A 25245-nucleotide genomic window follows, 5' to 3' on the forward strand; every position below is an offset into this window, starting at 1 on the left:
GAATAAGATTTAAAGGGATATAACACTTATACTATTTTTTGTATAAAAATATATGTCTACTAAAAACATAATATTCTGTCACATGTTATTTTCTATTTTGTTTAAGAAGAAATCAATTGCATAATCTCATATCACTCTATGAAGTACAATTATTTGAAAATTAAATAATAGAGTTTTAGATGTCAAAAAAAAAATCAATAGAGTTTTTAGAGTAATTAAAACTGTATAAATAAGTAAGATTAAGAAAATCTATAGATTTTAAAAAAAATTGTGCACCAAATCTAAAGAGTGAATAAGATTTATTTCTAACATACAGCTTTTATCCCTTGACAATTGTCATTTGACTTTTGAGTTATAGCAGTTGTGTTGTCATCTTGTGTCACTTTTAATATTAAATTACAAAACAAGTCCTCAATTTTAAAATAATTAACATCAGTGAGATCAGAATCTAAATGTTACTGTACTTTACAGTTGACAATTTAATTTTCACTGTACTTTGTTTGACCCCCAAAAAGTACTGTGTTAAAAAGGCAAAAAAACCAAACTAAAGTTCGCCGGGAAGCGAAATCGTCATCTTCCCTGTTTTGCTGTTTAGTCTGCAAGAGAAATTTCAGATTCCGGCGGAGAAAGCTATAACGATTCTTCAATGGATCCCACTTCTTCTTCTTCCTCTGCTCTTAGATGGAAAATTCTTCGCCAAGCGCTTCTCCGTAGATCTGGTTGATACTCCCCTACTCCTTCTCCTTCCTGCATCCACTTTTCGATTTCACACATTCGCATAGCTAATGGATCATCTTTCAATTTTCCTCAGATTCTCAATCTCAAACTGAGACCAAACGGATTTCAAGGAAAGCAACTCAAGGATTCAACTTGATTCCTTGTCAAGTGGTGGACTCTTCTCCTCAATCGGATAAGTCTCGTGAAGCATCCGTTTGCTACACACTTCCCATCACTGGCTCTCCCAAACTCTATCTAACGTTAGGATTTTGATCTGAAGTTTTCATCAAATGAAACAATGTTATGTTTTGTTCGATAGATTTGCCACTCCTAAGAGCTTCTTTAAAATATATGCAGACAAAGAGTGGATAATTGTAGTGATCTCAATGACTTCGAGATATCTAATCGATACAACATTGATAATACTGGACTTGTCTGTAAGTTCTCAATCTCACTGTATCTCTCTACTTGTCACATAAATTAGTGTCTTTGTTGGTTTTGAAACTTAGTAGTACAATGTTGCTGCTCTGCTCTGTGTATTTGGCTTGTTTGCGGCTGATACAATCGCTAACCAAACTATATCTGCTTAAACTTTTAGTCTGTCAATATACAACGTGGCATTAACCATGATTCAAACAAGTTAAGAATAAAAAAGATTTAGTTGCTTAGGGAACTCTAATGCTATCTAAATTGTGATTCTCTGAATTCATACTGTCGTTGTTTTCCAGGTCAGTGGCCCTCTGAAGAAGTACTAGCCTACTTTTGCAAGTCTCAGCCAGAACGTTTCAGGTTTAAGACTGATTTGCATCTGTGTTCTTTGTTCTTTTATAACTTCGTCTACTTAATTTTACTCGGCTCATTGGGATGTTGCAGAGGTAAAAGAGTAATTGAGCTTGGATCAGGGTATGGATTAGCCGGTTTAGTTATTGCAGCTGCAACCGAGGCATCAGAAGTGGTAATCTCCGATGGAAACCCCCAAGTAGTCAATTGTATCCTTCATGTTTTGTTTTTGTGTTGTGCATATACTGTTTCATTAGAATTGTCTTCTTCTATGGCTGAAACCCTTGAGATATGGAATCTCGGTACTCAAAACGTTTTGGATTCATTGATGTACTTAACATCCAGATATTAAACGTAACATAGAAACCAACTCCATGGCATTTGGTGGCACAAGCGTAAAAGCCATGGAGTTGCACTGGAATCAGCATCAACTTTCAGAGTTAACCAACACTTTCGACATCATAGTTGCAAGCGATTGGTACCTTGCTCTCCATTTTAGTCTTCCGCTTTTTCGATATGTTTTTTTCTCATCCCTTATCATGACACATATTTTTATGATTCAACAGTACATTTTTCAAGGAATTTCATAAGGACCTTGCGAGAACCATCAAGATGCTGCTTAAAGCCAAAAAAGCCTCCGAAGCATTATTTTTCAGTCCTAAGAGAGGTGACTCCTTGGAAAAGTTCATGAAGGAGATTAAGGACATTGGTTTACACTACATTTTAACTGAAAACTACGATGCACAAGTTTGGAAGCGCCATGAGACGCTTGTGAAAGGAGACGAAGCTTGGCCTAACTATGACAAGAATCATTGCTACCCTTTACTTATTCAAATTACTAATCAGATTTAGTCAAGACTCTCATATTTGCGGCTATGGATGGGGAATAAACGCAGAGGTACACCTAATCTCTCAAGCTTTTTTTTTAACATATTGAGTTGTATGGATATCATATCAAGTGGGTGGACTTGAAAGTTGAAACCTTTTGACTCTCTGCAAGATGCTCCTATCTTCCTTTATTAGTATAGAGAGGTCCACACCACACATACACGAGTTAGGCAAAGCCGTTCAATTAAAGAGAAGATATAGAACAATATTAATAAGAAAAGCTTTAAAGATTCTAGATCAAGTGTACTGCCATTGATGAACTACATCAAACTTTTCTTCATTCTAAATCCGGCTTTTTTAATCTAACTTCTAGTAGTCTTTTCTTGTTTTCTTAGTGCTGAAAATAAACTTTCTGTACTATTAAGGGAATTAATAATAACCGTTTGGGAATGGTAGAGATGAACCAAGGAATCATTTGAGATGGAATCAGCCATCTTTTTATCTAGAAGAATCTTTGTTTTTGTGTGTGTGAGCCTATATGTGATCTCAATATAATTGGAGTCATTATGAACTTAAGTACTTTTAATTTCTTGAATTATGCCGCTCATGATATGAAAATGATACAAGGTGACGAATCAAATATTTCAATTGAAGGTTTCCCTCAAAAGTGACAAGCTTTGCCTTCACTATTGAGGAAATTAACAGTTCCACGTCAATTTTGCACCTTCTCTGTTTCTACTTCTCTCTTAGTTTTTTGTCATTTTCTTGTTGCGATAACCAAAGCTACAAGCTGATCCAACCGAAAATCAAAAGGAGAAGAAAAGAAGCGGTATTTCTAGTCGATTCTCCGATAGCCATAGCCGCGTAATAAGAATTCGCTAATGACGCTTCTTCTATCGGTTGTTGTATCTCTGTACTCGAGTCAGTTCCAGAACCAGATTCACCTCCTGTCTCTTCAGGAGGTGGTTCTTTCGAAGACTTCAAACTGTTTCACACAATACAAATACATAATCAAAGCTTTGATCTTTATAAACCAAACTCTGTCTTTCTTTAACTGTTTTAACTAAATCTACCTTGACAATTTGGGACAAAAAGTGATGGTGTAATCAGCACCACTACAAGTGAAAGTACTTGTGGCATCATCATACGCGTAACTGTACGATTTAGGACAAGCTGACTTAAAAACTTGTGAGTACATCGACGGCTTGCAGCTATCTGGTGAACCGTATGCGCCACTGCAGCAATATTCCGGTCTTCCAAACGCCTCACACGCACTTCTACAAGCCAAACTCCTCTTGGCTTTGAGCTCCGTTGGGCAATTCTGGTTTAAGTCCGTGACACACCCTGTGGTGGGGCACAAACCAGAACCCTCCACGATCATGGGGAGGTTATAGCCATCAACAAGGCTGACATCATAAAAGTCTAGAGACCCGGAAATACCGAGAGTGAACTCGGCTAGTGTGGCTGGCGGTTCAGCTCCGGATCCATTACATTCCATCTCCCCTGAGCCGCAATCTCCGGTGGATCAGCTCGTGGTACTACTAGAACCATCAAAGTTGCAGCCAGTACGGCCCCAAAAGCGACCAGACCAACCTGCAGGTGCTCGGAAAGTGCGAGAGGTATCTTTGGAGAGCTCGAATCCAGTGGAATCGAGTTTGGGACTACCTGAACCGGATAAAATCCCTGGCCACACTGGGAAATCGCATTTGTTAACTAGCGTGAACGTTGTACACTTAACACCTTTAGGGAAAACAAAAACAGAGGAAAAAACAAAACGAGCTTCAGTAGAATTTGAGGAAGAGTGAAAAACTGAGATGAAGAAAACGTAAAAAATCGCTGACCATCACGGAGCAGCAAGAGGATAAATCCAAGAACAGAGGCGTAACGTGGGAGATGGAGACTGAACAGAGCCATGAGAAGGAGACAAGAAGACTGAGAAATCACAGAATCTCAAAGGGAATTGGTTGTGAGTGAGAGAGAATCTCTAATCATAAGGTCCAAGTATGTTTTTCCTCTGCAACTGATACTTGCTTTGTGTTATTTTTATATGTCAATGGGAATTCGATTGTGAAAGATGTATGAATAAACAAATATAGCAACTTTTTGAAAGAAAATGTTCGCCGCCACACTATGAATATAGCAACTTTTTTTTATGTGTTTTATTGTATAACCTAAACACTGTGATTACCCGCCAAGTTTAACAGATATCCTTGAAGTTTAACATTAATTAAGATAAGTTGATTTTGATACCTAATGATAAGTCTCTTATCTCTTTGCAAGCATCAATATACTTGGCTAGATTATTATATGGCTTTATAATCAGATTTCAAAATTGTAAAGTTTATTTGTTTAAGTTCTTCCATTTATTTATTTATCATTTTATGTTATTTTAAAATTTTAAAACGCATTACCAATCAATTAGTTGTGCAAGCAAAACTGTTATATATCTTACAGAGACACCATAAAGACTGAACATTTGTCTAAAAAATTACGTAGAAACTAATAGTAATACTAGAACTAATCCAATCTAAAATAAGTTGTTCTTCTACAAATTATCACCTAGAATAAATCACTCCTCGACTAACTAAAATCTTCTCTTCAATGATCTTTTCTTTCTCGTCGAATGATTGAGATTGATGTTATTAAAAACTTCAAACGCAGCCGTACATGAATCACAAAACGCGTTGCATCACCCAAGACGCGACAGCCAAAACGCCAATCGAAAACACGGCAGAAAGAGTTGGCGACGCGTTTGGAGATGCCTTAGAGTAGCTAACAGCTACGGGTTGGACTCCCTTCGTTGCACTCTTCACACTGAAAGACAAATTACACAAGAAAACAAATTTTAGTATCACCAATTTATTAAAGTAACGTTTTCTATAAAATATATTTGAACTATTTTGCAATGTGAACAAAAGAGCCGTGTTGGACCACGGTTCACCGACGTTTGAATGAATAAAAATCTAAATGCATACAACAGAGAACATTAGATATTTTTTCTATTTTCATTTATTTTGGTTGATATAATTATGCCAACGGGTGAAAATGTGAATGTCGTCTTGTCATATGATTTCACAAATTGACAAAAGAACACGGACCATTATGAAAAAGTATGTTCCATGATTTTTATTCGGTGATTGACCTCAAATTCAAAACGTTACACAAACAAAACAAAAAGGTGAATAATTCATCTCCAACCAACATTATCAAACTTTTGAATGTGATAAAAAAATCGAAACCGGACTTCTTCTAAAGGAATCAGAACCAAACTTTTTTCCTTTTTCAATATGATTTGATCAGATCATCGGAACCAACCTTTTCTAATTAGCAAAAAATATACCAATTTTTTTGAAAAAAATTCTAACTCGATTTTTGTACTTTTTGGTGAATAATGGAAATAGAAATTTTTTTACCTTGGGTTAGGAGAAGGACAGAAAGTGATGACGTAATCAGCTCCGCCACAAGTGAAGGTACTAGTTCCGTCGTCGTAAGCGTAACTATAAGCTCTCGGGCACGCGTTTTTGAAAAACTGTGAGTACTCGCTTGGCTTACACGTGTCCGGCGTTCCAAACGCGCCGCTACAGCAGTACTCCGGCGTTCCAAACGCTTCACACGCGCTTTTGCAAGCTACTCCTTCAGCTCCCGTCGTCGCCACTTTCAGCTGAGCAGGACATGGACCGTTGAGCTCCGCAACGCAGCCGGTTGTCGTACAGTTTCCGGCGACGCCTCCGGCATCTCCTCCACCCTGAGGGACGATGGTCATCGGGATGTTGTAACCGTCGACGAGACTGACGTCGTAGAAATCGAGACCATTAGCTCCGTTTAAGGTGAATTCAGCGAGTGTAGCCGGAGGTGCAGCACCGGATCCGGAGCATTCTACGGTGGAAGAACCACAGTCCCCGGTGATGCAAGTGAATCTTCCGGTGGTTGCGTCTTGTGTGCAGAGAGTACGACCCCAAATACGACCGGACCAAGCTGCGGGGATCGGGATAACTCGTGTCTCGGTAGGGTTTAAGGAGAATCCGGTTGTAGGTAAAGGAGAGGTTCCGGCGCCGGAGAGAAGTCCAGGCCAGACGGTGTAGCTACACTGGTTAACGATGGTGAAAGTGGTGGAGGAAACTCCATAGATGAAAACAAGAATTAGAAGAAGAAAGAGAGAAACTTGAGATTGACCCATTAGAGCAGAGAGTCACCAGAATCTAAATATATGAACTTTTGTGTTTTTATGTCGCCGGAGATGAGTTTACCGGTGACTCTGTTTCTGCTCTCGAGAGAAATGTATAAAGAGTGCAAATGTGAAGGCGTTGTATTTATATGGTAATGAAAGAAATTGGAGTGAGAGAGAGAGGTTTAGGGGATGGTTGAATCTTTTAAAGGGCTTGGAGATTTTTTAGAAAGGTCGGCTTCACGTGAGCCCATGCCGCCTTTGTCTAAGTTAGTCGGCCAATGTGTCGTTCATGTTCACGTTATTATTATTTTTAATGAGCATTTATATGTAGAAACATTTCTTTTGAATCATAGAAATATTATTATATCATGTTCTTAATTGTTTATTTTGTATGATTCGTGCAATATGACAATATGGGTTGCATATGGATATTGATCAGTCTTGATGTCGGTGATCTAAAATAGAACTTGTCTCCTCCTTTGGCTTAAATAATATATTAGACGATCCATTACTTCGTTTGTAGTTTTCTTTTTCTTTAAGTAAAAGAGCAGAGCGAGAAAAAATTGGTTAGTGGTTTATCGATCACTAACGCAGACTAATCACCATAAAATGGAAATGTATTGAAGGAAATAAGGTGAACAACAAAAAAGGCTGACAAAGAAAACGTATTGTGTGATGCCATCCTTAGATTCTGCCCTCTTCTTTCTTCCAAGGGACACGGTCTTACAAAGTATCTATAGCTACTATCCACCCAAGTTGTGTTGTGTCACTGTTAATTAATTATTACAATAAGTACAAGATGACAAAACTAAATATGATGATGTTTGATATTTCGTGAGACTCTCAAACATCTATCTCTCTCTATTTAGAATTCAAGCAGGAACATACAATACAGAAGTTCAGGAGAGGAATACAATTTTTTTTTTTTTTTTTTTTTGAGTTATTATTGGAAAGAGATACAGTGGCTAACGTTGGATGAGAATTTCCGTAAAGATTGTTTTATAAAGAAAGGGTGTTGGGTCAACGACATTCCAAGGTTTAGTTGTGTGATGTAGAGATATTAACTTTGTTGGTTCATGCTTCTTCCATTGTTACAAGTTATTTATGTTTTGACTAAGACATGTGACCGGTTCTTATGTTCAAATAGGAAAAACAAATACTACAAGTGGGGTAGGTCTCATGTATGTTTCTACTATGCAAATTTATTGAATTTGATCTTCTTTCCAAACATCCAAGCAAAATTGGTATGACTGATTAGAGATTTGGCTATATAGTTGCGTTTATGTTTAGTGCATATTTCTATAAAATGAAGTATAACCTTTAAATCCATGTGTGGTTGAAGATCCGAGTTTTTGGATGTAAAACTAGTAGAAGTTGCAGGTTCGATTGCACTTGGAATAAAAAAAAACTGACCAAATATCAAAAGAAATTGATCCATAACCTTAAAATTGCTCATTAAGCTACCATTTCAAGAGACATCTATATGACAATGGAACTTAATACCATGAAAAATATTAGTGATTAATGCGATCTGAGGTGATTAGCAAGGTTTTCGTTGATTGGATCCAAGTGATGATATAAACAAGGAGATGTGGATGATGTTTAACCTAATCAGGTTTTTATATGTGGTTTATTACTATAATCTTCTAACCAATGATCATATGATTTTGTGGCTTTGTTTGGACATGAAAAGGTGAACACCAAACTTTGGTTTCCAGTTTCTTCTATCAGGAAGATTCGTCATCAGTCTTGGATTTAGTTAATAGTGAATTAGGTTCAAACTTTTAACCCTTTAAAACGACTGTGACATTCCCTAAATGACTGTACAAAGCAGGGATTAATCAGGTAAGACTGAGGTCATCACTTGAACTTTGTCCACAAGATTTGTATCCAGTCCTTTATTGGTAAAGAAGGATGAAACTGCAAAATCATATCCATCAATTCACAGGTTACTAATTAAGTCACAATTGATAATTGGGATGTCACTCATATCAGATAAAGCTAAAAAGTCTATAACAATTACCAACAACAAAAGAACCAGTGGATTGGATTCATCTTGTGTCAAAGGGTTAAAAAGTACTATTGAACTTGAGACGTCATACCTGTGCTGCTAATAGTCAAAACATCCAAGTACAAAAGCAATGAACTGAAACTAGCAGCACTTTAATAAAAAGGACAAAACTCAAACTTTGGATGACATAAGTAATATGATGAGGTCAAAATTTCCAGAAACAGATAGAAGAAAAGGAGAGAGCATCCATATCAAATAAAGCTAAAAACTTGTAATAGTTATAACAAAAAGGGATCACTCTGTATAATAATAAAAGCTCAAAAACACACCAAAAGGACCAGGCAATTTCATTCCCATCAACAACAAAAAAAAAGATAAATGAAAACGAAGAGTAATATATACCAAACTATATAACTCGATTCAATTTCATTCTTGTTTTTTTGTTTTGTTGATTAGGAAATCGATTAAGCTACAGAAGAACATTCCCTTGCAAAGTGACCTTCCTTACCACACTTGTAGCACGCATTATCATTACCTCCTCCACCGCTTCCTCTCTGGTCACAATCACGAGCCAAGTGACCAGAACCACCACACTGGTAACACCCACGAGAAGGCTGTCTCTTAGTCGCACAATCTCTTGCAATGTGACCAACTCCACCGCATGAATAACAAGTTCCACTACCACCACCACCGCTTCTGACGTTTCCGGCAGCAACCTTCTGAGTACAATCCCTAGCAAAGTGACCAACATCACCACAAGTGTAGCAACCATCGTTTCCACCTTTGACCGCTCCACGTTGGTCTCCGTTTCCAACTGATTTCTGAGTACAATCCCTAGCCACGTGACCAACATCACCGCAAGTGTAGCAACCATCGTTTCCACCTTTGGTGGCTCCACGTTGGTCACCGTTTCCAGCTGAAGTACAATCCCTAGCGAAGTGACCAGTATCACCACAATTGTAACAACCTTCTCCTCCTCTAGATCTACGTTCACCACCTCCGCCGCCGCCACCAATACCACAATCTTTAGAGATATGACCTAACTCACCGCAATTGTAGCAACCGCTTCCACCGCCGCCGCGCCTAGCACCGTTACCACGAGAGTTATTCTCCTTCTTGAGAGAACCACCACCAGGAGCAGTAACATTGACGGCTTTAGTCTTACCGTCGCTTCCCTGAGTAATAGCGAACTCAACCGCATCGCCGACGGTTAAACTCCGGTAACCTTCGGAGACAATTGAAGATTGATGAACGAAAAGCTCTACGCTGCCATCGTCAGGAGTAATGAAACCATAGCCTTTAGAAGCGTTGAACCAGTTCACCTTCCCGGTAGATCTCGCCGCCGATTGATCCTCTGAAGCCATCGTTAAAAAAAAAAGTTGAAGAAGAGATTGAGAAATTAGGGTTTTTTAAGTTGGGAAATCCTTAGGCGTGTGTGTGTATATATATATAGAGGTAGAGTGGGATTAAATCTGTAATTAAGAGGAAATTAATGAGAAAACCCTAATTTTAGTGGGGAATGTAATTAAACCCTAATTTGACTATGCCGCCTAATTAAAAATTTTGGTGGAATATTCTTTGGGACTGGAGAAATTTAGGAAACTTGCTATTTCACTTTTTTTTTATCCACGTCCGTTTATCAGCTGTGCACGCGTCCACGCTTGAATTTTAATCGTGGTCGTACGTTATGATTTTCTTACAGTGAATCGCGATAAGATTGGGATCTTAGTCCAATTTTTACATTGGGCCAATTGTTTGTGGTCCAAGATTTTTACTCTGATGGGCTTAAGCTGGACTTGGTATGGCCTTTTTTATATTTTATTTCCCGATTCGGCTGGTTACTACTAAATCAATATCCATCAAATAAATTGTACTTTTAGCTTCAGGCTATGGTATTGCAGCTTTTGCTTATGCTTTTCAAAACTACAAAATGTTGGTGATCAGTGATCTCTCATTGTCAATACACAAAATTAGGTATTGAAAAATAAAACTTTATACAACTTTTTGATAGTGGTTAAAAAACAGAGTCACCTACATAAAAAATCATTGGAACACACGTGGAAATCAAATCCTAGTATTTTCTAATAATTCATTCAATGGGAAAATTACAAGTGAAAGCCTCTAGATCCTCTTGATTGGTAAAGCTCGAGTCTGCTCTTAGCTTCATACAACAAAGCTTCCATATCTTCATCTTCAAGTACATTAGCTTGCTTCGATGACCATTCCAATACCGTTAACACTTCGTCTTTCGCTAACTGTTCACTGTCTGGAACATTCATCGCCACGTAGCTCAGCAAAACCATCGCCGGAATCTGTGCTCCGTTCTCTCCGAAATACGCTAACTGAACCAGAAGCTTTGATCCTCCAGCTTCGATGATTGTCCTCGAGTGTTCTTTCCCTAAAAAGTTATCCTCCGTCGCGAATTTCGCTAACGCGATCGCTACCTCCGCCGCTAAATCTGGTTCTCCGTCGTCGAGGAGTTTTACCAGAGGCACGATCATATGCGTTTCCGCTGATTTGAACGTTCTCGCTAGGTTTCCGATGGATCTTACACAGGGGATGAGTAAATCGGATCCGGCGTCGGCGTTTTCAACGATTCGGAATAACTGGTCAACCACCGCTTTGCACGCCGGTGAAGTGCGTCTGAACGCGGATCTTCTCAGATCTGCGTTTTCCTCAGCCACGGCGGTTATCTCCATGATAGCCATAGCTGTGTTATACTTAGTCTCTTCGTCTCCTTTGTCTAGTAAAACCGCAAAACAGAGTAAAGCTCGTGACTCGGTGATGACTCGGCAGATCGATGAGTTTCCTACAGCGAGTTTCCATAACGCTCTCGCCGCCATCGCTTTCATATAAGTCTTCGTCACCGGATCTTCAAGCTCTCTCCCTCTCGTCACCGACGCGTTTCGCGATTGATGTGCGATACTACCGTAAGCCTTGATCTGTGAACTCATACTATAACTCTTCTCCGGTATCTTTTCCGGGGGTTTATCGTCGTCGCCGGTAACAAATCGGCTAGAAAGATTCGATTTCGATCCTGATCCAACCGCTTTCATCGCCATTGTTGTTGCAACGATGCTATGCATCTGATTCGTCATCGGACTCGAGACTCCGATATGATTATCGTCGTCCTCCTCCTCGTTCAACGCCGGTAAATTCTCTTTACTACTACTGATTTTACTCGCCATTACGACGGCGTGATGCATCGACGTTGCTCTACCCGCAACAACCGCGTATTTGCTATGTTCTTGAACCGTTTCAAACGCTAAATGACTCACAAGAAGCCTAATCACGTTGTTTTGCGCAAACAGTTCTTGACATTTGGCGTGATTACCAGAAACAAGCTCTGAAACAGCCCAAGCCACAACGGCTTGAACCTTCATCGAACCTTCTTTAAGAATACTTGAAAGCACTGAACAAACACCAAGCTGAATCATATGCTCAACACTTTCCGGGTCACGACCCAGTAACCCGATTGTTCTCGCTGCGTTTTCTTGACCGTCGATTTTACCTTCTTTTACAAGTTTCAACAAAGGGTTGACTCCGCCTTCTTCAACTATCAGTTTCACGTATCTATCGTTATCTCTTGCTAAAGAAGCCAACGACGCGGCGGCGTCTGATTTATCTTCCGGCGAACCGGTCATCAGAACCGCGATTTGTTCCCAAATTAAGCACAAGATTGGTTCGTTGGCTGCGATTGGCGGGAGACCTAAGTAACCAAACCCTTCGTCGTCATCGTTACCGGCTGGAGTTGAGACACGGAGGAGCCAAGAGACGTCGCCGACGGAGTTTTCTAGTTGAGAAATCATTTTACGGAATGCTGCGGCGGGGATTATGTTGAAAAGTCGCATTATGTAGCCATCGTCACGGCATCTTTGGACCATCGTCAATGCTTTTTCAAGAACGTTTTCAGTGTCGTCGAGGATACGGCGCGTGGGACGTTCGTAGAGGTCGGAGCTTGCACGGGCCGCTTGACGGAGAAGAGCAGCGAGCTTTTCCGTTTTGGACTTGATATCGGCACATTCTTGTTTGTTGATTGTGGCTTCATCTCCGGCTTTCACCACTTGGTCTGCAAGTTGAATCGGGCGAGACAATATCTGCTTGGCTAGATCACCCATGGATAACGAAACTGGTTACGATCAAGAAAATCAAAAACGGGTTGATCTTAATTTTAAAGAAAATGAAGAAACATTTTGTTGGGGTTTGGTTTGGTTTGGTCTTTGAAACACGGTTTCTGTCATTTCTAATGTATTTCTTACAGAACACGCCGGTCGTCGCCGGCTTTCGTTGTCGGAGTAAATTACTTATTAGTACATTTACCAAGTCGTCTTAGCCCTTATCGTTCTTTTTTTAATATTAAGCATATTCCATATTTTAAACTTTAAAGTATGCTAGCTAGGAATATAGGATTTCAGAAGTTTATCAAGAAAAATGCTCAAAAGCGATTACAAAAATGGTTCAAATCTTCAATATTACGTTTATTGATTCCCAACTGTGTTTTGGGATTCTCATGGTTTAAATCCCGAATTCATTAGAAGATAACAAAAATAGTATAATATAAAACTTCATGAGTTTTATGTATAAATTGAGCCGTCGAAATAGAAAATTGTTGGAGATGTGATTGGATAACTTAAGTTGGGCCCCAAGACATGTTGGCCAAGGGTAGTTGGGTTTTTCTTGAAGTCGTGTGTGGCTACATCGAATGTTAGAACTAACCATATTTATTTCTGGGCCATGTTTTACAGCTATATTTTGAGATTCTAAAGAAATAAGAAGATAACTAGAGAATTATTCAAAGAATCTCTTATTTTTTTCTTGCCTTAAAGGCACATTCAGCAGCTCGCATGGACACACCCCAGAATTATTCAGACAATTCAATAACAAAAGACTTAATCACTTCACTAGACTTCATAATTTGAATGGGTAAAGTTCATGTCAATTATTTCTCAACACTATTTTGAAGTAGTACGACAGATATTACAACACAAGTGGATCTATATTTTTTTATATTTAATTATTTTTATACACACATGCAAGCAAAATAATAGGACAAATTACTCTATAGATATTTGTCCCAAACAAGAAATAAAGTAAATACCTAACTAAATGATTAAAAATCTTTTTGTTTACGAATTTAGAGTGTTATGCGGTTTCTGCCTCGTTCGTTTTATGTTAACTGAACAAGCTAAATAAGTTTTTTTCATTAAGTGTGAATAAATGGGTTCGATATCATACAACTCTTTTTTTTTCTCCAAACGAAGACAACGTGGTTACAATGAATCCTATATATATAAAATCAACTGGAGCACGTCTTTCAGTTAAACGTCGAAAATGTTTTGCGCAAAAAGTCGTTGAATCACATTTTATTTAGTAGCAACAAAGTAAAAATCTAATCACAAAAACAACAAGGAAAAAAAAATAGAGAGGAAGAGGAGCTACGAGTTTGAGGGATATTTGTTGCCTTCTTTTGCGTTCTATTTGTCTTAGATAAAGAAAAAAAGGACACACTATCTATCTTTTAGCTTCTAGAAGGACATTACTGGTTGAAATTTAAATAAATAAAAGTATTTATGACAGAATAAATAAATAAAAGTATCTAATATATAAAAATAAGTCCCGACAAATTAAGATAAAATACATCAAAAAATCATAGCCAAGAAGATCTAACGGACCTCTTATCAGTTTACTTTCCAGTTTCCACAAACTCGCGGCGCGGGCCCGTACTTTTGTCGCCTCTAGGGTTCATTATTAAAACATGAGACCTAAAAGATGACGTGGAAGTTACTATGGTTAAATGAATAGTCGTGCAAAATTTTCAACTTAGAACGAAATGAATAGTCGTTCTCATTGATAAATCAGTTGAGGCTGTTCAGCCTCCAAATTTGTTAATCAAAAATCTAACTTAGCGCTTGGAAGACGTTGAAAAGTGATGGATTTGTTTGGCTCACACGGAAAAATCTTGTTTCATTGGCCATGTTCACGTGCTCTAGTGGGCCAGAATATCATAATCACTTATGGCTGCATCCCTAATTGTTACTTTCTTTTTTGGTCAGTTGGATGCATTATATCACAATTGTAGAGATTCGTATATTAGACGTATCATAATAATATTGCTTCGGAATTTTACTTTTGTTTCACAATATTATCAAGTAGTTTAACTTATTAATCACAGAGTTAATAGTGTAGTCTTGCTTGGAAAACAAAATTGTAGCATAACTTTAAAAATGTTATTAGTAGTAACACATGACTAAAACGGAGGAAACACAGAATACCCGCGTTTTAGCATTAACTTGGCTATAAACCTAAACGTAATTGATTGCAACTAAAATAAAACCATACTATTAGATTTGTTTATTTATTACACTCGGTTATTTTGAACAAGTAATATCAACAACAATAAAGAAGTGCTCAAAATCAGTGCTTAGTGAGCTTACCTTAGGGAAAGAAACCAAACCATAATCAAAAGAAAATATCTTTTTATATGATTTTCATTGATTATTTAAACTAATAGGATTCACAAGGTAAAAAAAACGCGTAGATCCTACGTAAACACGGATACAAACGGCACCGATCGCTCGTGGGGGAGGGAGCGTACGGTAAGCACATGGCGTATGTTAGCACACTAGTTCCCGTCCATGTTAGCTTACTATGATTAAATTACAAGGATTTTATGGCTTCGTATTTACACTAATTAACTCGTTCTACTAACTCGGTCACCGAGTTAACTCACTACCAACACTGATCGGTTTCCCAGTTCCGTCCGACGTAGCTTCCCAACCCGGAGGTTCCGACGGTCAAAGGACGGCTCCGTCGCAACATCCTCCGATCATAAACGGAGCGTTTCTCAGGATCAGAAAGCGTACAGTAAGCGGCATGGATCTTCATGAATTCATCCGCCGATGAAGAAGAAGTCCGATCAGTTCCCGCCACGTCTGGATGGCAGATCCTGGCTAATCTCCGGTAAGCCGATTTGATATCCTGACTCGTCGCGCCTAAAGGAACCTCAAGAACATCGTAAAGCGAAGCTGGCACCGTCGTCAATCGCCGCGGGATCTGATGCAGTCTCGGCGAATCTTCCGTGTAGGTGTATGAGCAAGAGGCGGAGACGAGAGGTGGAGAGATCCGAGCCGTGCGAGACGGCGGAGATATCGGAGATAGAGGCGGAGAAGAAGAGAGAAATGGATGAGTAAAGGAAGTTGGAGATGAAGAAAGCATCGTTGCTATATGAAACGTTTTCGAGTTTTGAGTTTCTCTGCGTTTGTTGTTTTTGTTCGAGGAGGAGAGGGAAAGATTGAAGAAGAAAGGTAATGGAGGGGTTTAATTTATAGGCGAAGAGGCGATTAGTCATTAATTGGTTAATTAAGATTTTGAATAGTTTATTAATTACATACTAAAACGGATATAGGGGATTAAGTTACGGGTCGGGTAAAAGTCGGGTCGGATCCTGTGATCTGAGTCAGATAAAAAAGGCTTATCCAGTTGGGGAAATAATTGCAGAAGAGATAAGAATGTAGTACGTAAGATATTATTCATAGTGGCCAAATTGTTCTGTGGCTGTAATTGTCATTTTAACATATTCTTACAAAAATATATTAATGCCAAAGGAATCCAATATTTAATTTGCACAGAAATACTAATCACGTTTTGGTTTTTAGTTATTTATCATTTTTTTTTTTTTTTAATTTTCTTTAGCAGAAGAGTATTTTAAGGTGGAAATTCGAAATTAGAATCTTCTTATTACGAGTAGATTTTTTTTTCTTTTATTTATAAAAAATATAATTGGTGTATGGAGACGTAATTTGGACCATGTATTGTTTGTTGGATATTGAGAAGACAGAAATAGATTTTTAGAAGATTGAGAAAAGTCTCTACTGTATTTAAAGATTGCCTCCACCATACAAACATTTTTTTTAATATTTATGTGCTTTATTATTTTCTTACTATAGGAATGGAAATATAAAAAGCCAATGGTAATCTGCAAATTTGATTCGTGAGAAATTGTTTTCTTAGCTCACAGAATTTCATGATACCAACTAACGGTGTTTGTACGAGATTACGATAAAATACAAATGATCAAGTAATATAAATGTTTTCAAATGTATCTTATTATAATAGATTACTAATGGTTGTCAATGTTATAATCAAGGAAAGTCGGTTTATTTTTTCTTTTGCTAAACATTCAAATAGAAGAAAAGTCGACTGAATTATTTTTAAATTTTTGTATTCTTCTGCGGGAGGTGGTAATTCAAAAGAACCGGAATCACGGATGGAGATTAAATTAAACTCATTTTTTATAAGTATGGGTCATTAGTTTTTTGACTAAACTGACCTTTGAAGTTTTATGGATACCCTATATGAGTAATAATTTTAGAATGAACAAAAGATAATCACAACTCACAAGCTTTTTAAGCTTGTGATCAAACAATTACGTTGAAAAGTCTTAAACGGGACCAACTATGAAAATGAAAAGAGCTCGTGCCTATTACAATCAAAATTCGACTCTCCTTAATTCTTAAACAAGATGATCACGTAGAAACCAATAGACCATAATTCCGGTTCTAGAAGATTGTGATTGTTGTAAGCAAACTATTGTAATCATATAATCTCTACTTCTTCTCCAACCACGTGTTTGGTCGACATCCCAAAATCCAATTGGTGTGGTAACTAGTGCCCATCGATTCACTTGTTCCTAGATAAATAAACTTGTAGTACTCTTCATCAACCAAATTTATTCATACTAATCCTTTTTTTTTTTACCTTTTTTTTGTGTGAATGATGACAAACATCTTGTATTTTAAAAAGACAGAACTTACTATCTTCAAGTCTTTTGACATCTTCAAAAGCCAAGTAAACATAACATTTTTACATGTATAAATCGAATAAAACAATCGTAAGTGACGTCCAAGATTGACACCACCAAATTCGTGGGTGACACATTCCCTTCCATCAGCATTTTGAGCTTTCATGTCATCTTCCATAAAATATAAAGGGAAATAAAATAATACATAATTCCATACACACAGATTACGTATACGTATACGTATCCATGTGAATTAACATAACCTTATATAATCAAATTTCTCTGCAACTTGTAACATTAGTATATTAGCTGCTATAAAGCTAAAAGTTAATCACATTTGAAGAAACAATACATTATAAAACAAAGAGGGATAAACTGATAGAGACGTTGGAACGTGGAAAGAACCTTGATCCAGCAACTTTACACATTGCCATTGGTCAAGTCTCTTAGAGATTAAGACAACATTAACTACATACCGACATTGTCGAGTTTCTACGGTGTACCTGAGCTCACTAGATTAAAATCCTTCGTTCCTCAATACTTATCATTTTGATCTCATCACTCTTTTACTTGTCTCTGAATTTTGATGAAGCCCATTTGAAATAACCACAGTTTGCTTCTGGATTAGAGGAAGGTCCCTGCAAGAGTTGTAGATATACTTAGCATGTAGTTACAACGGTTAAAAAGACTTGGTTAAAATCTTTTTACCTCAGCTCGAGAGCAGACGTAGAATCTGCGTCCGAATGTGGGACCTGGTTTCTTGACGACCCTAGCAACACAAGCTTCTTTATGTCCTTTGCAGAGAGGTATGCTGTTTTGCATTAGGTTCTGTATTCTTTGCCACTCCATTAAAGCTGCATCGTTTTTTTGTTTAGCTGAAGAACCTGTTTGATCCTGTTCCTGTGTTGAAGTAGTCGGTTCACTGTCTTCTTTGCCTGAAACATTCGGTTCTGTGATGCTTTCTACTTGGGAGCTGGGACTGGAGGAAACATAGGAAGAAGAACTATCCTCGACATTGTTTACTTTTGAGTTTGTAGTGAAAAAGGACTTGAGAGAAAGCTGAGATGATTGGATTTTCCTTGCTTTTTTCCTGTCTCCATCTCTAGAGATATTCAAAGCTCTAACTGATGATGCACGTATTCCATCACTAAGGTTATCAATGGAACCTGTTGCTGCCACCGTTTCTGCTTCTGTAACGCCGGAAGTGGATTTGTTCTCAAAAGAACAAGATTTCTCAAGTGAAATTCCCATCGAACCACAATTTCTCAGTGGTCCTGTAGAAATATCCCCACAAATTGATGAAGTATTACTTTGAGTTGATGATGAACATGACACCTCAATGGCTTTGGCTTCTTCATTGGCCCGCCTCTTCTTAAATACCGATACTGTTACAGTAAAAAAACAAGTGAAGCAAATTATAAAAAAACGATAGAGACAGGAATAACTTGAGAATATGAACCAATACAAGACAGCGGAATATATAGGAATTTTCTTGTACCAAGAGTTTGTTGGAAACCGTAAATCATGGGAAGATATCTTGACGCTAATGGCGGCGTGCTGTGTTCCGGGATGTCTGGTAAATCATCAAAACTAATGAATACAGGTACGTGGTCTGATCCCTTAAATTTTGTAACCAATCCACCTTTCCACCTGTAGTGTGTTCAGAAGTTGATTCACTGTAAATTTGAGATCCAAGTAAAATGAAAAAAGGAAATCTCAAGTACTTATTCTTTTAAATTGAAACACACATGTGATCATTCTTGATCATCTAGACTTACCTTGTTGGCATATTTTCATTCTTAAAACGCTTATACTCTGTTAATATGTCACATTCCTTGACATGGCAAGCAAGAAAACTATGCCCCTGCTTATCTTCGTCCTGATGCAAGCATGACCCAGCAACTAAGATATGATCAATCCTCGAACCGTAGTTAAATTGTTCTGCTCCACTACTTGAGGACCAACATGTGAATGCATCTTTCCTGTTAGAAATCCAGAAAGAAGCAATCAATGATAAACAAAAATTTCAAAGACTGTCTCCCTCAATAATAGAAACAGAAGAGGTTATCACAAAATTTCACCTTTCAGGATGTTTTGATCTGAAAACATCAGAGAATGAGCCTCCACGTTCAACTAGCAGAGATCTAAACCATTTCCTGAACCTGCATTTTTTTAATGACATGAAAATGAGATATCTAGTAGAGAAAAAATTATTAAGTAAAGCAAAGCGATTTAAACAGAGCATGAGAATCAGTTACATACTCGTTTTTCTCAAAATCAGGCCCAGCTTCACATCGATCCATAGCAAAAGGAGCAATGTTGAGATCCCCAACAACAAATACCCTCCTTCCTTGACGCAGAAGACACTCCCATCTTCTCTACAAGAAAACTAAAAAACATTTAATCCAAGTATCATTAGAAGCCGAAGCATCTCATCGATACATTCAGAAACCGATAAACTTACCTCTAAAACACCATAGAACCGATGCTTAAACTCGATCCTATCAGCATCATCAGCTACAGCTCGCGGCCCATAAACATTGAAAACAACTGACAAAACACATAAAGACATACAAACTGTAACAAAAAGATTCATTTTTACACAAAAGAAGTTACATTAAAAAAAGAAAAGGATTTGAGTCATACCAAAGTGGCCGTGATCAGTTATAACACATCGTCCTTCTTGGTCAATCATAAGAAGCTCTTCTTTCTCATATTCCTCAAGACCTTCAGCTACTGTAGACGTTTCACTCTTCCCACCTCGTGAATTACTGTTTACAAGACCAGTGATGCCTTCTTCTGCAGTAACAGGCAAAGCAGTTTCACAGCTTGAAGATGCTGACTTCACCCTGCAAAACGTTGCTACACCTGCAAAAATTTCAATAACATAAAAACTCCAACTTTTTAACATTTTCTCAAATTTCACTCTAAAGCCACTGAAGGCAAAGCTTGATGCTTACCAGAATAACCAGTACGACCTTTCTCACTAGTGCGAGTGCACGAGAAAAACGATTCATACCCATCAGCTATCGCCAAATCTGCTGTCAATTCTTGCCTTCTCAGTTTCGTCTCCTAGATTCAACCAGAGTAATACTCTTATCATGGATTCATCGGCGAAACCGAAGAAAAGGATTGAAATTTCAAAAGTCGAGTAAAACCTGGAAGCAAATGATATCGGCGTCGAACGAATCGAGAAGTTTGAGAAGAGAATCAAACTGCGAAACTCGTTGCCTAAGGCCATTAACGTTGTAAGTCACTATCTTCATCTTCTCCTTCTTCCCACTGTAGTTCGTTCGACAAAGATCATTCCTTTAGGGGAAATTGGGTATCTCTAAGATTGGACGGTTGAGATCTTAGAAGACTAAAGTCAGTAGAATCGACGGTTGACACGTGAATACGTAAGTTTGTAACTAACCGTAGCATATGATATCTTTTCAATGGTGGCGCGTGGGGAGCACAAGTTATTGATTTGCCTCGTCGGCGTCCACCACCATTATCGCCGGATTTTTATATATTCACGTAGAAGAAGAATGAGAAGACGAAAACCAACTTCTACTTCTTCTCAGTGGCTCTCTCTTTATCTTTCTTGGAGTTTAGTTAGAGATTTTAACGTTGCAAATGGATCAACCAATGAAACCAAAAACTTGCTCTGAATCTGATTTTGCTGATGATTCCTCTGCTTCTTCTTCTTCTTCTTCGGGACAAAATCTCAGGTTTTAGTGCTTAAAGATGTTAACTTTACATGGCTGTGTCATGTTTATTCATAGTTTCGTCTAATTACAGAGGAGCTGAGATGGTGGTGGAAGTGAAGAAGGAAGCAGTTTGTTCCCAGAAAGCAGAGCGAGAGAAGCTTCGTAGAGATAAGCTTAAGGAACAGTTTCTTGAGCTTGGAAATGCACTTGGTATATATCTTTTCACAAGATGAATACAGATTTTCAAAATTTTCTTTGAATTGAGTTTAGAGTAATGGTTTCTTTCTACAGATCCGAATAGGCCTAAGAGTGACAAAGCCTCAGTTCTCACTGATACAATACAAATGCTCAAGGATGTAATGAACCAAGTTGATAGACTAAAAGCTGAGTATGAAACACTATCTCAAGAGTCTCGTGAGGTGATTTGATTAACTTTGTCCATTCTCTTATTGGATTTATAGTTGAATATGCTCTGCTCAAGTGCTCATCTTCCAGTTCGTTTGATCAGCTAATTCAAGAGAAGAGTGAGCTGAGAGAGGAGAAAGCGACTTTAAAGTCTGATATCGAGATTCTTAATGCTCAATATCAGCATAGAATCAAAACCATGGTTCCATGGGTACCTCATTACAGTTATCATATCCCCTTCGTAGCCATAACTCAGGGTCAGTCCAGTTTTATACCTTATTCAGCCTCTGTCAATCCTCTAACCGAACAACAAGCATCGGTTCAGCAGCATTCTTCTTCTTCTGCCGATGCTTCAATGAAACAAGATTCCAAAATCAAGCCGTTAGATTTGGATCTGATGATGAACAGTAACCATTCAGGTCAAGGAAATGATCAAAAAGATGATGTTCGTTTAAAGCTCGAGCTTAAAATCCATGCCTCTTCTTTAGCTCAACAGGTGAGTGATCTCTTCAATAGTTTTGCCAACAAGCTCTTTCATGGACTGACCAGAGTTTACTTCCATGCAGGATGTTTCTGGAAAAGAGAAGAAAGTAAGCTTGACAACCACTGCAAGCTCATCGAATAGTTACTCATTATCTCAAGCTGTTCAAGATAGTTCCCCCGGTACCGTAAATGACATGTTGAAGCCATAAACCAATAAACATATTCCCCTGAACTTGTGTTTAATACCGTGATTGAGAAGGTACCATGATTAAACTTGTTGTAGATTATCCACATGATTAACGATGTATTCTTATCACAAGCAAATAAAACACAAAAGCATTTGCTTATATCTCTTTGCAACTGAACTATTGTCTATGACCGATGTTATAAGACTTGAGAAACATATTCAAACCTAACGGCAGATGTGCGTTCCTCGGTATCCTCTATACAAATCCCATCTAACAGATTGTGACAAATGATGTGTTCTGTTCCTGTACATGGGAGATTAGAGTTTGTGGACTTGGTGATTTGAGAAGTTAAAAAGTAATTTACATCTTTTGTGAAAGCTGGTAACCAGGAGGGCTTTTAACATTTTTTGACTTGAGGCTTGCACTTCTCAAAAGTCTGCGAAACTCATTGATGCTGATTCTCCCATCTTCATCTACGTCGGCCTCTTCAAGAAGTGGTTCGATGGAGCCTTTTAAACCCGTTTGCTGCAAACATTGATTCTAGTGAGACAAGGTAGACAAAGAGGGGAGTGTGAAAAGCATGAGACTGACCAATCTAAGTTCTTCGGGAGTTATAAACCCATCTCCGTCTATGTCAAACTTGTCAAATGCTGCTCTTGACCTCTGTTGCCACTTCTCAGAGTCATGCTCCTCCAATTGGTTCACGTGCAAAGCAGCCACCACAAACTCAGTGAAATCCACCAAACCATCAGTGTTGCTATCATTCTGCAGAGACACATAAACATTTTGGATGATAAACTAACCTGTCGAAGGGGCTTTAATTAGTCCTAATACTCTAAGTTTACCTACCGCTTGGAGAATCTCTGCAACTCTTGCATCTTTGAGTTTCCAAGGAACATCTTTCGCAAGAGCCTGTTAAGATTAGAAAGTCAACAAACTCTGTTGCAGTCATGTGTTGAAATCGCTTACTTGTGCTGTCTTCTTCTTACCTGCCTCATTTCCTCAAGGCTTATAGAACCGTTCTTGTCAATGTCAATCGCATCAAACTGGTCTCTGAGATCATCCAGCTCATCCTCATTAATTGTTTTCGCCAGAGCCTCCAAAAACACAACAACTCAGGTTAAGAAAAATACTGAAAAACTTAATCGTATGAAATACAAACTATCTCTTTCTCTATTACCCTAAGTGCAATCTGCTTCAGACGGCTGAATTTCACAAACTGACGCATATTGTTAAGAACAGATATGTCTATTGGAACCTCTGAGGCCTCACCTCCTTCTTTCACCCATGAATGTGCTACAAACCAAATCCATAAGTTGAGTAACTTATAAGTTAACCAAAAATAATGGAAATATATGGCATTTGCTTGTGCATAACATACATAGCGCTTGAGCTGCTGTTAACCGTGCCCGAGGCTCCTTAACTAACAACTTCTTCACGAAATCTTTGGCACCGTTGCTAATGGTTGGCCATGGGACTTCTCTGAAATCAGGTTTTTTCCTCATGACCTGTTTTTTCATGTCAATAGTATCCATGAACAAACAGATTATATAGATTGGATTGTTTTCTCAAGAAGATGAGTACTAGACCTCATTGAATATTCCGTCTTGAGTCTTATCCCAGAAGGGTCTTCTCCCGCAGAGCAGAATGTAAGTGATGACACCAATACTCCAAACGTCTGATTCAGGTCCTGACCTACGTTTCAACACTTCAGGTGCAACGTAGTATGCGCTTCCTACTATATCCTGAAATTTCACTCCTGCCATTTTCACAAAATCACCTCCATTATCTACCATTCTGCTCTCAGGGACAAGACTTGACAAGTGAAACTTTTACCTGGCTTTATGAAGTCCGACAGACCAAAATCTGTAGCCTTTAGAGATGAACCTTCTTCGGTTGATTTGAACAGAAAATTCTGAGAGGGTAAGGGATCATAACTCTTCTTAAAGTGATGAAGATGCTTTCACATATGGATTTGCAATTTCCAAGCATTGAATCAAACTGAATCGTACCTACCTCTGGCTTCATGTCGCGGTGAACTAGACCTCGTAAATGACATTCAGCTGCAACTTTCAGCATTTGTCTCACCACAACCGCTGCATCTTTCTCGGTGTAACGGCTATCTTTCCTGGAAAATATATACACATAAGTTGACTTGATGTAACTTCCCATCTTTTCTTACAGAATTTTAGCATTACTTCTATGTTAATACAAAGTTTTGTTAATCTTACTTAGCTAGTATTCGATCTAGCAATTCACCACCGTCACATAACCTGGGAAAAGAAAAACTCATCAAAACCAGAGTAAATTCATTTTTCTTGTATCACAAGAAAAAGAATGATAGTAAAAACAGAGACAAACTTGAGACTTACTCCATGACAATGTAAATATAGGTCTTGTCCTCAAATGCATTGTGAAAGCCTACCACATTCTCATGCCCACCTAAAGCTTGTAGTATCTTAACCTCTCGCTTCACATCTTCCACTTCAATCGGTTGAGTCATCTGTACCACACCAAAAACGCCATGGAGTTAGGTGTTACTCGTACCGCTTTCGCGCTAAGAAACTGTACGATTTGGGAGACACTCTAAGGGAACAAGCGAAAAACTAGAGAGGGAGCTTACTTGGTTTTCAAGCAATCACATTCGTAACAGGTTGGATTTTTAGGTTTCCAAATAGTAATTAAGGATCTTTAGCTAAAAGCAAATAACAACAATAGATGATATTTTTACCTTGGCCTTGTCGATTCTCTTGACTGCAACGCGATTGCCATTGTTGTTATCGGTGGCGACGTAGGTAAAGCCAAACTGGCCATGTCCGAGCAATTTCCCAATGGTGTATCGGTTATCGAAATCCTTAGCGTACCCAAAATCGATGCGTTTACCGTACGGGATCCCTCCTTGGTGCCTCAATTGGATCTTCTTCGTATTCTTCTTGTTTTTATTACTAACCTTCTCACTCGCCTTCCCCTGCGTCGGAGAATCAGGATTAGGGTTCCGACTACCGGTGCCACGTCTGGTGGCTTTAGGAGACGAGAAACAGAGACCCATGTGATGCTTGTTGGGTCCCTACTCTAATGGAGGATATTTTCACAGATGAGCGAAAATTGCAAAGATGAGGAAGGTGAAGCAGATTGTACTTGTTTACCTAATTAATGTTTTTCCTTAGACAACG

The 25245-nt window shown here is 38.3% G+C and overlaps 9 protein-coding genes and 2 long non-coding RNA genes across 25 annotated transcripts; 4 read left to right on the forward strand and 7 right to left on the reverse strand.

Annotated features, from left to right (window-relative positions):
• Positions 1-484: 484 nt before the first annotated feature.
• On the forward strand, positions 485-2848 carry AT4G35987 (S-adenosyl-L-methionine-dependent methyltransferases superfamily protein). The gene is made up of 7 exons (NM_148403.5): positions 485-719; positions 812-977; positions 1075-1154; positions 1446-1506; positions 1591-1706; positions 1843-1975; positions 2064-2848. The coding sequence occupies exons 1-7, from the start codon at positions 647-649 to the stop codon at positions 2347-2349; spliced, it is 915 nt and encodes a 304-aa protein (NP_680769.4). The 5' UTR covers positions 485-646; the 3' UTR covers positions 2350-2848.
• Positions 2849-2910: 62 nt separating this feature from the next.
• On the reverse strand, positions 2911-4481 carry AT4G36000 (Pathogenesis-related thaumatin superfamily protein). Of its 2 annotated transcripts, NM_001342394.1 has the most exons (3): positions 4167-4481; positions 3399-4065; positions 2911-3310 (listed from the first exon to the last, which is right to left on the reverse strand). In NM_001342394.1, the coding sequence occupies exons 2-3, from the start codon at positions 3821-3823 to the stop codon at positions 3109-3111; spliced, it is 627 nt and encodes a 208-aa protein (NP_001329717.1). In that variant the 5' UTR covers positions 3824-4065; positions 4167-4481; the 3' UTR covers positions 2911-3108. The 2 variants fall into 2 exon arrangements, with proteins under 2 accessions (NP_001329717.1, NP_195324.4); NM_119767.5 differs by having other exon boundaries at positions 3399-4481.
• Positions 4482-4588: 107 nt separating this feature from the next.
• Positions 4589-6852, reverse strand: AT4G36010 (Pathogenesis-related thaumatin superfamily protein). 2 transcript variants are annotated; one of them, NM_001036715.1, is made up of 3 exons: positions 5739-6657; positions 4778-5139; positions 4589-4594 (listed from the first exon to the last, which is right to left on the reverse strand). In NM_001036715.1, the coding sequence occupies exons 1-2, from the start codon at positions 6500-6502 to the stop codon at positions 4998-5000; spliced, it is 906 nt and encodes a 301-aa protein (NP_001031792.1). In that variant the 5' UTR covers positions 6503-6657; the 3' UTR covers positions 4589-4594; positions 4778-4997. The 2 variants fall into 2 exon arrangements, with proteins under 2 accessions (NP_001031792.1, NP_195325.1); NM_119768.2 differs by lacking the exon at positions 4589-4594 and having other exon boundaries at positions 4665-5139; positions 5739-6852.
• A 1442-nt stretch (positions 6853-8294) lies between these two features.
• Positions 8295-10125, reverse strand: CSDP1 (cold shock domain protein 1). 3 transcript variants are annotated; one of them, NM_001342396.1, is made up of 2 exons: positions 9388-10125; positions 8295-9285 (listed from the first exon to the last, which is right to left on the reverse strand). In NM_001342396.1, exons 1-2 carry the CDS (start codon positions 9866-9868, stop codon positions 8969-8971), a joined length of 798 nt encoding a protein of 265 aa, NP_001329650.1. In that variant the 5' UTR covers positions 9869-10125; the 3' UTR covers positions 8295-8968. The 3 variants fall into 3 exon arrangements, with proteins under 3 accessions (NP_001329650.1, NP_001320149.1, NP_195326.1); NM_001342395.1 differs by having other exon boundaries at positions 8325-8413; positions 8517-10087; NM_119769.4 differs by having other exon boundaries at positions 8534-10081.
• A 275-nt stretch (positions 10126-10400) lies between these two features.
• On the reverse strand, positions 10401-12841 carry ARO3 (armadillo repeat only 3). The gene has a single exon (NM_119770.3): positions 10471-12841. The coding sequence runs from the start codon at positions 12620-12622 to the stop codon at positions 10610-10612; it is 2013 nt and encodes a 670-aa protein (NP_195327.1). The 5' UTR covers positions 12623-12841; the 3' UTR covers positions 10471-10609.
• Positions 10484-12872, forward strand: AT4G36032. Of its 2 annotated transcripts, NR_142392.1 has the most exons (2): positions 10520-11655; positions 11816-12872. It is a non-coding gene; the product is annotated as an other RNA (long non-coding RNA). The 2 variants fall into 2 exon arrangements; NR_142391.1 differs by having other exon boundaries at positions 10484-12865.
• Positions 12873-14677: 1805 nt separating this feature from the next.
• Positions 14678-16134, reverse strand: J11 (Chaperone DnaJ-domain superfamily protein). Its single transcript, NM_119771.4, has one exon. It carries the CDS (start codon positions 15717-15719, stop codon positions 15234-15236), a length of 486 nt encoding a protein of 161 aa, NP_195328.1. The 5' UTR covers positions 15720-16134; the 3' UTR covers positions 14678-15233.
• A 1302-nt stretch (positions 16135-17436) lies between these two features.
• On the reverse strand, positions 17437-20718 carry AT4G36050 (endonuclease/exonuclease/phosphatase family protein; the record flags this gene model as incomplete). 5 transcript variants are annotated; one of them, NM_001342397.1, is made up of 10 exons in its annotated part: positions 20463-20718; positions 20265-20376; positions 19951-20172; positions 19769-19854; positions 19567-19682; positions 19386-19466; positions 19083-19286; positions 18803-18954; positions 18013-18689; positions 17464-17942 (listed from the first exon to the last, which is right to left on the reverse strand). In NM_001342397.1, exons 1-10 carry the CDS (start codon positions 20568-20570, stop codon positions 17871-17873), a joined length of 1830 nt encoding a protein of 609 aa, NP_001328802.1. In that variant the 5' UTR covers positions 20571-20718. The 5 variants fall into 5 exon arrangements, with proteins under 5 accessions (NP_195329.2, NP_001328802.1, NP_001328804.1 ...); NM_202962.2 differs by having other exon boundaries at positions 17508-17923; positions 20463-20585; NM_119772.3 differs by having other exon boundaries at positions 17437-17942; positions 19567-19677; positions 20265-20585.
• Positions 17873-19025, forward strand: AT4G36052. Of its 2 annotated transcripts, NR_142393.1 has the most exons (3): positions 17873-18110; positions 18180-18676; positions 18699-19025. It is a non-coding gene; the product is annotated as an other RNA (long non-coding RNA). The 2 variants fall into 2 exon arrangements; NR_142394.1 differs by having other exon boundaries at positions 18180-19025.
• A 33-nt stretch (positions 20719-20751) lies between the features above and the next one.
• bHLH11 (basic helix-loop-helix (bHLH) DNA-binding superfamily protein) lies at positions 20752-22308 on the forward strand. 4 transcript variants are annotated; one of them, NM_179235.3, is made up of 5 exons: positions 20752-21017; positions 21088-21206; positions 21288-21415; positions 21505-21897; positions 21968-22308. In NM_179235.3, the coding sequence occupies exons 1-5, from the start codon at positions 20923-20925 to the stop codon at positions 22091-22093; spliced, it is 861 nt and encodes a 286-aa protein (NP_849566.1). In that variant the 5' UTR covers positions 20752-20922; the 3' UTR covers positions 22094-22308. The 4 variants fall into 4 exon arrangements, with proteins under 4 accessions (NP_849566.1, NP_195330.2, NP_001329776.1 ...); NM_119773.3 differs by having other exon boundaries at positions 20752-21206; NM_001342400.1 differs by having other exon boundaries at positions 21505-22308.
• Positions 22113-25232, reverse strand: CPK18 (calcium-dependent protein kinase 18). 2 transcript variants are annotated; one of them, NM_001204003.1, is made up of 13 exons: positions 24804-25153; positions 24445-24575; positions 24304-24345; positions 24089-24200; positions 23909-23987; positions 23662-23831; positions 23454-23580; positions 23253-23368; positions 23062-23169; positions 22922-22984; positions 22664-22837; positions 22459-22597; positions 22249-22375 (listed from the first exon to the last, which is right to left on the reverse strand). In NM_001204003.1, exons 1-13 carry the CDS (start codon positions 25119-25121, stop codon positions 22269-22271), a joined length of 1686 nt encoding a protein of 561 aa, NP_001190932.1. In that variant the 5' UTR covers positions 25122-25153; the 3' UTR covers positions 22249-22268. The 2 variants fall into 2 exon arrangements, with proteins under 2 accessions (NP_195331.2, NP_001190932.1); NM_119774.3 differs by having other exon boundaries at positions 22113-22597; positions 24804-25232.
• Positions 25233-25245: the final 13 nt, after the last annotated feature.

Source organism: Arabidopsis thaliana, chromosome 4 (assembly GCF_000001735.4).
Source record: "Arabidopsis thaliana chromosome 4, partial sequence".
Lineage (NCBI taxonomy): Eukaryota > Viridiplantae > Streptophyta > Magnoliopsida > Brassicales > Brassicaceae > Arabidopsis > Arabidopsis thaliana.

What these genes read in the sequence shown, in the direction of transcription:
- CPK18 (NM_001204003.1), bottom strand. Translation starts at nt 25,121, where the DNA reads ATGGGTCTCTGTTTCTCGTCTCCTAAAGCCACCAGACGTGGCACCGGT. An exon ending in CTAGATCGAATACTAGCTAA is followed by an intron (nt 24,201 to 24,303) that starts GTAAGATTAACA and finishes TATATTTTCCAG; the next exon opens with GAAAGATAGCCGTTACACCG. An exon ending in GCCTTGAGGAAATGAGGCAG is followed by an intron (nt 22,985 to 23,061) that starts GTAAGAAGAAGA and finishes TAATCTTAACAG; the next exon opens with GCTCTTGCGAAAGATGTTCC.
- bHLH11 (NM_001342400.1), top strand. Translation starts at nt 20,923, where the DNA reads ATGGATCAACCAATGAAACCAAAAACTTGCTCTGAATCTGATTTTGCT. An exon ending in TGAGCTTGGAAATGCACTTG is followed by an intron (nt 21,207 to 21,287) that starts GTATATATCTTT and finishes TTCTTTCTACAG; the next exon opens with ATCCGAATAGGCCTAAGAGT. An exon ending in TATCTCAAGAGTCTCGTGAG is followed by an intron (nt 21,416 to 21,504) that starts GTGATTTGATTA and finishes TCGTTTGATCAG; the next exon opens with CTAATTCAAGAGAAGAGTGA.
- AT4G36010 (NM_001036715.1), bottom strand. Translation starts at nt 6,502, where the DNA reads ATGGGTCAATCTCAAGTTTCTCTCTTTCTTCTTCTAATTCTTGTTTTC. An exon ending in TGTCCTTCTCCTAACCCAAG is followed by an intron (nt 5,140 to 5,738) that starts GTAAAAAAATTT and finishes TTTGTCTTTCAG; the next exon opens with TGTGAAGAGTGCAACGAAGG.
- J11 (NM_119771.4), bottom strand. Translation starts at nt 15,719, where the DNA reads ATGCTTTCTTCATCTCCAACTTCCTTTACTCATCCATTTCTCTCTTCT.
- AT4G36000 (NM_001342394.1), bottom strand. Translation starts at nt 3,823, where the DNA reads ATGGAATGTAATGGATCCGGAGCTGAACCGCCAGCCACACTAGCCGAG. An exon ending in TTTTGTCCCAAATTGTCAAG is followed by an intron (nt 3,311 to 3,398) that starts GTAGATTTAGTT and finishes TGTGTGAAACAG; the next exon opens with TTTGAAGTCTTCGAAAGAAC.
- CSDP1 (NM_001342395.1), bottom strand. Translation starts at nt 9,868, where the DNA reads ATGGCTTCAGAGGATCAATCGGCGGCGAGATCTACCGGGAAGGTGAAC.
- ARO3 (NM_119770.3), bottom strand. Translation starts at nt 12,622, where the DNA reads ATGGGTGATCTAGCCAAGCAGATATTGTCTCGCCCGATTCAACTTGCA.
- AT4G35987 (NM_148403.5), top strand. Translation starts at nt 647, where the DNA reads ATGGATCCCACTTCTTCTTCTTCCTCTGCTCTTAGATGGAAAATTCTT. An exon ending in AGCGCTTCTCCGTAGATCTG is followed by an intron (nt 720 to 811) that starts GTTGATACTCCC and finishes AATTTTCCTCAG; the next exon opens with ATTCTCAATCTCAAACTGAG. An exon ending in ATCATAGTTGCAAGCGATTG is followed by an intron (nt 1,976 to 2,063) that starts GTACCTTGCTCT and finishes ATGATTCAACAG; the next exon opens with TACATTTTTCAAGGAATTTC.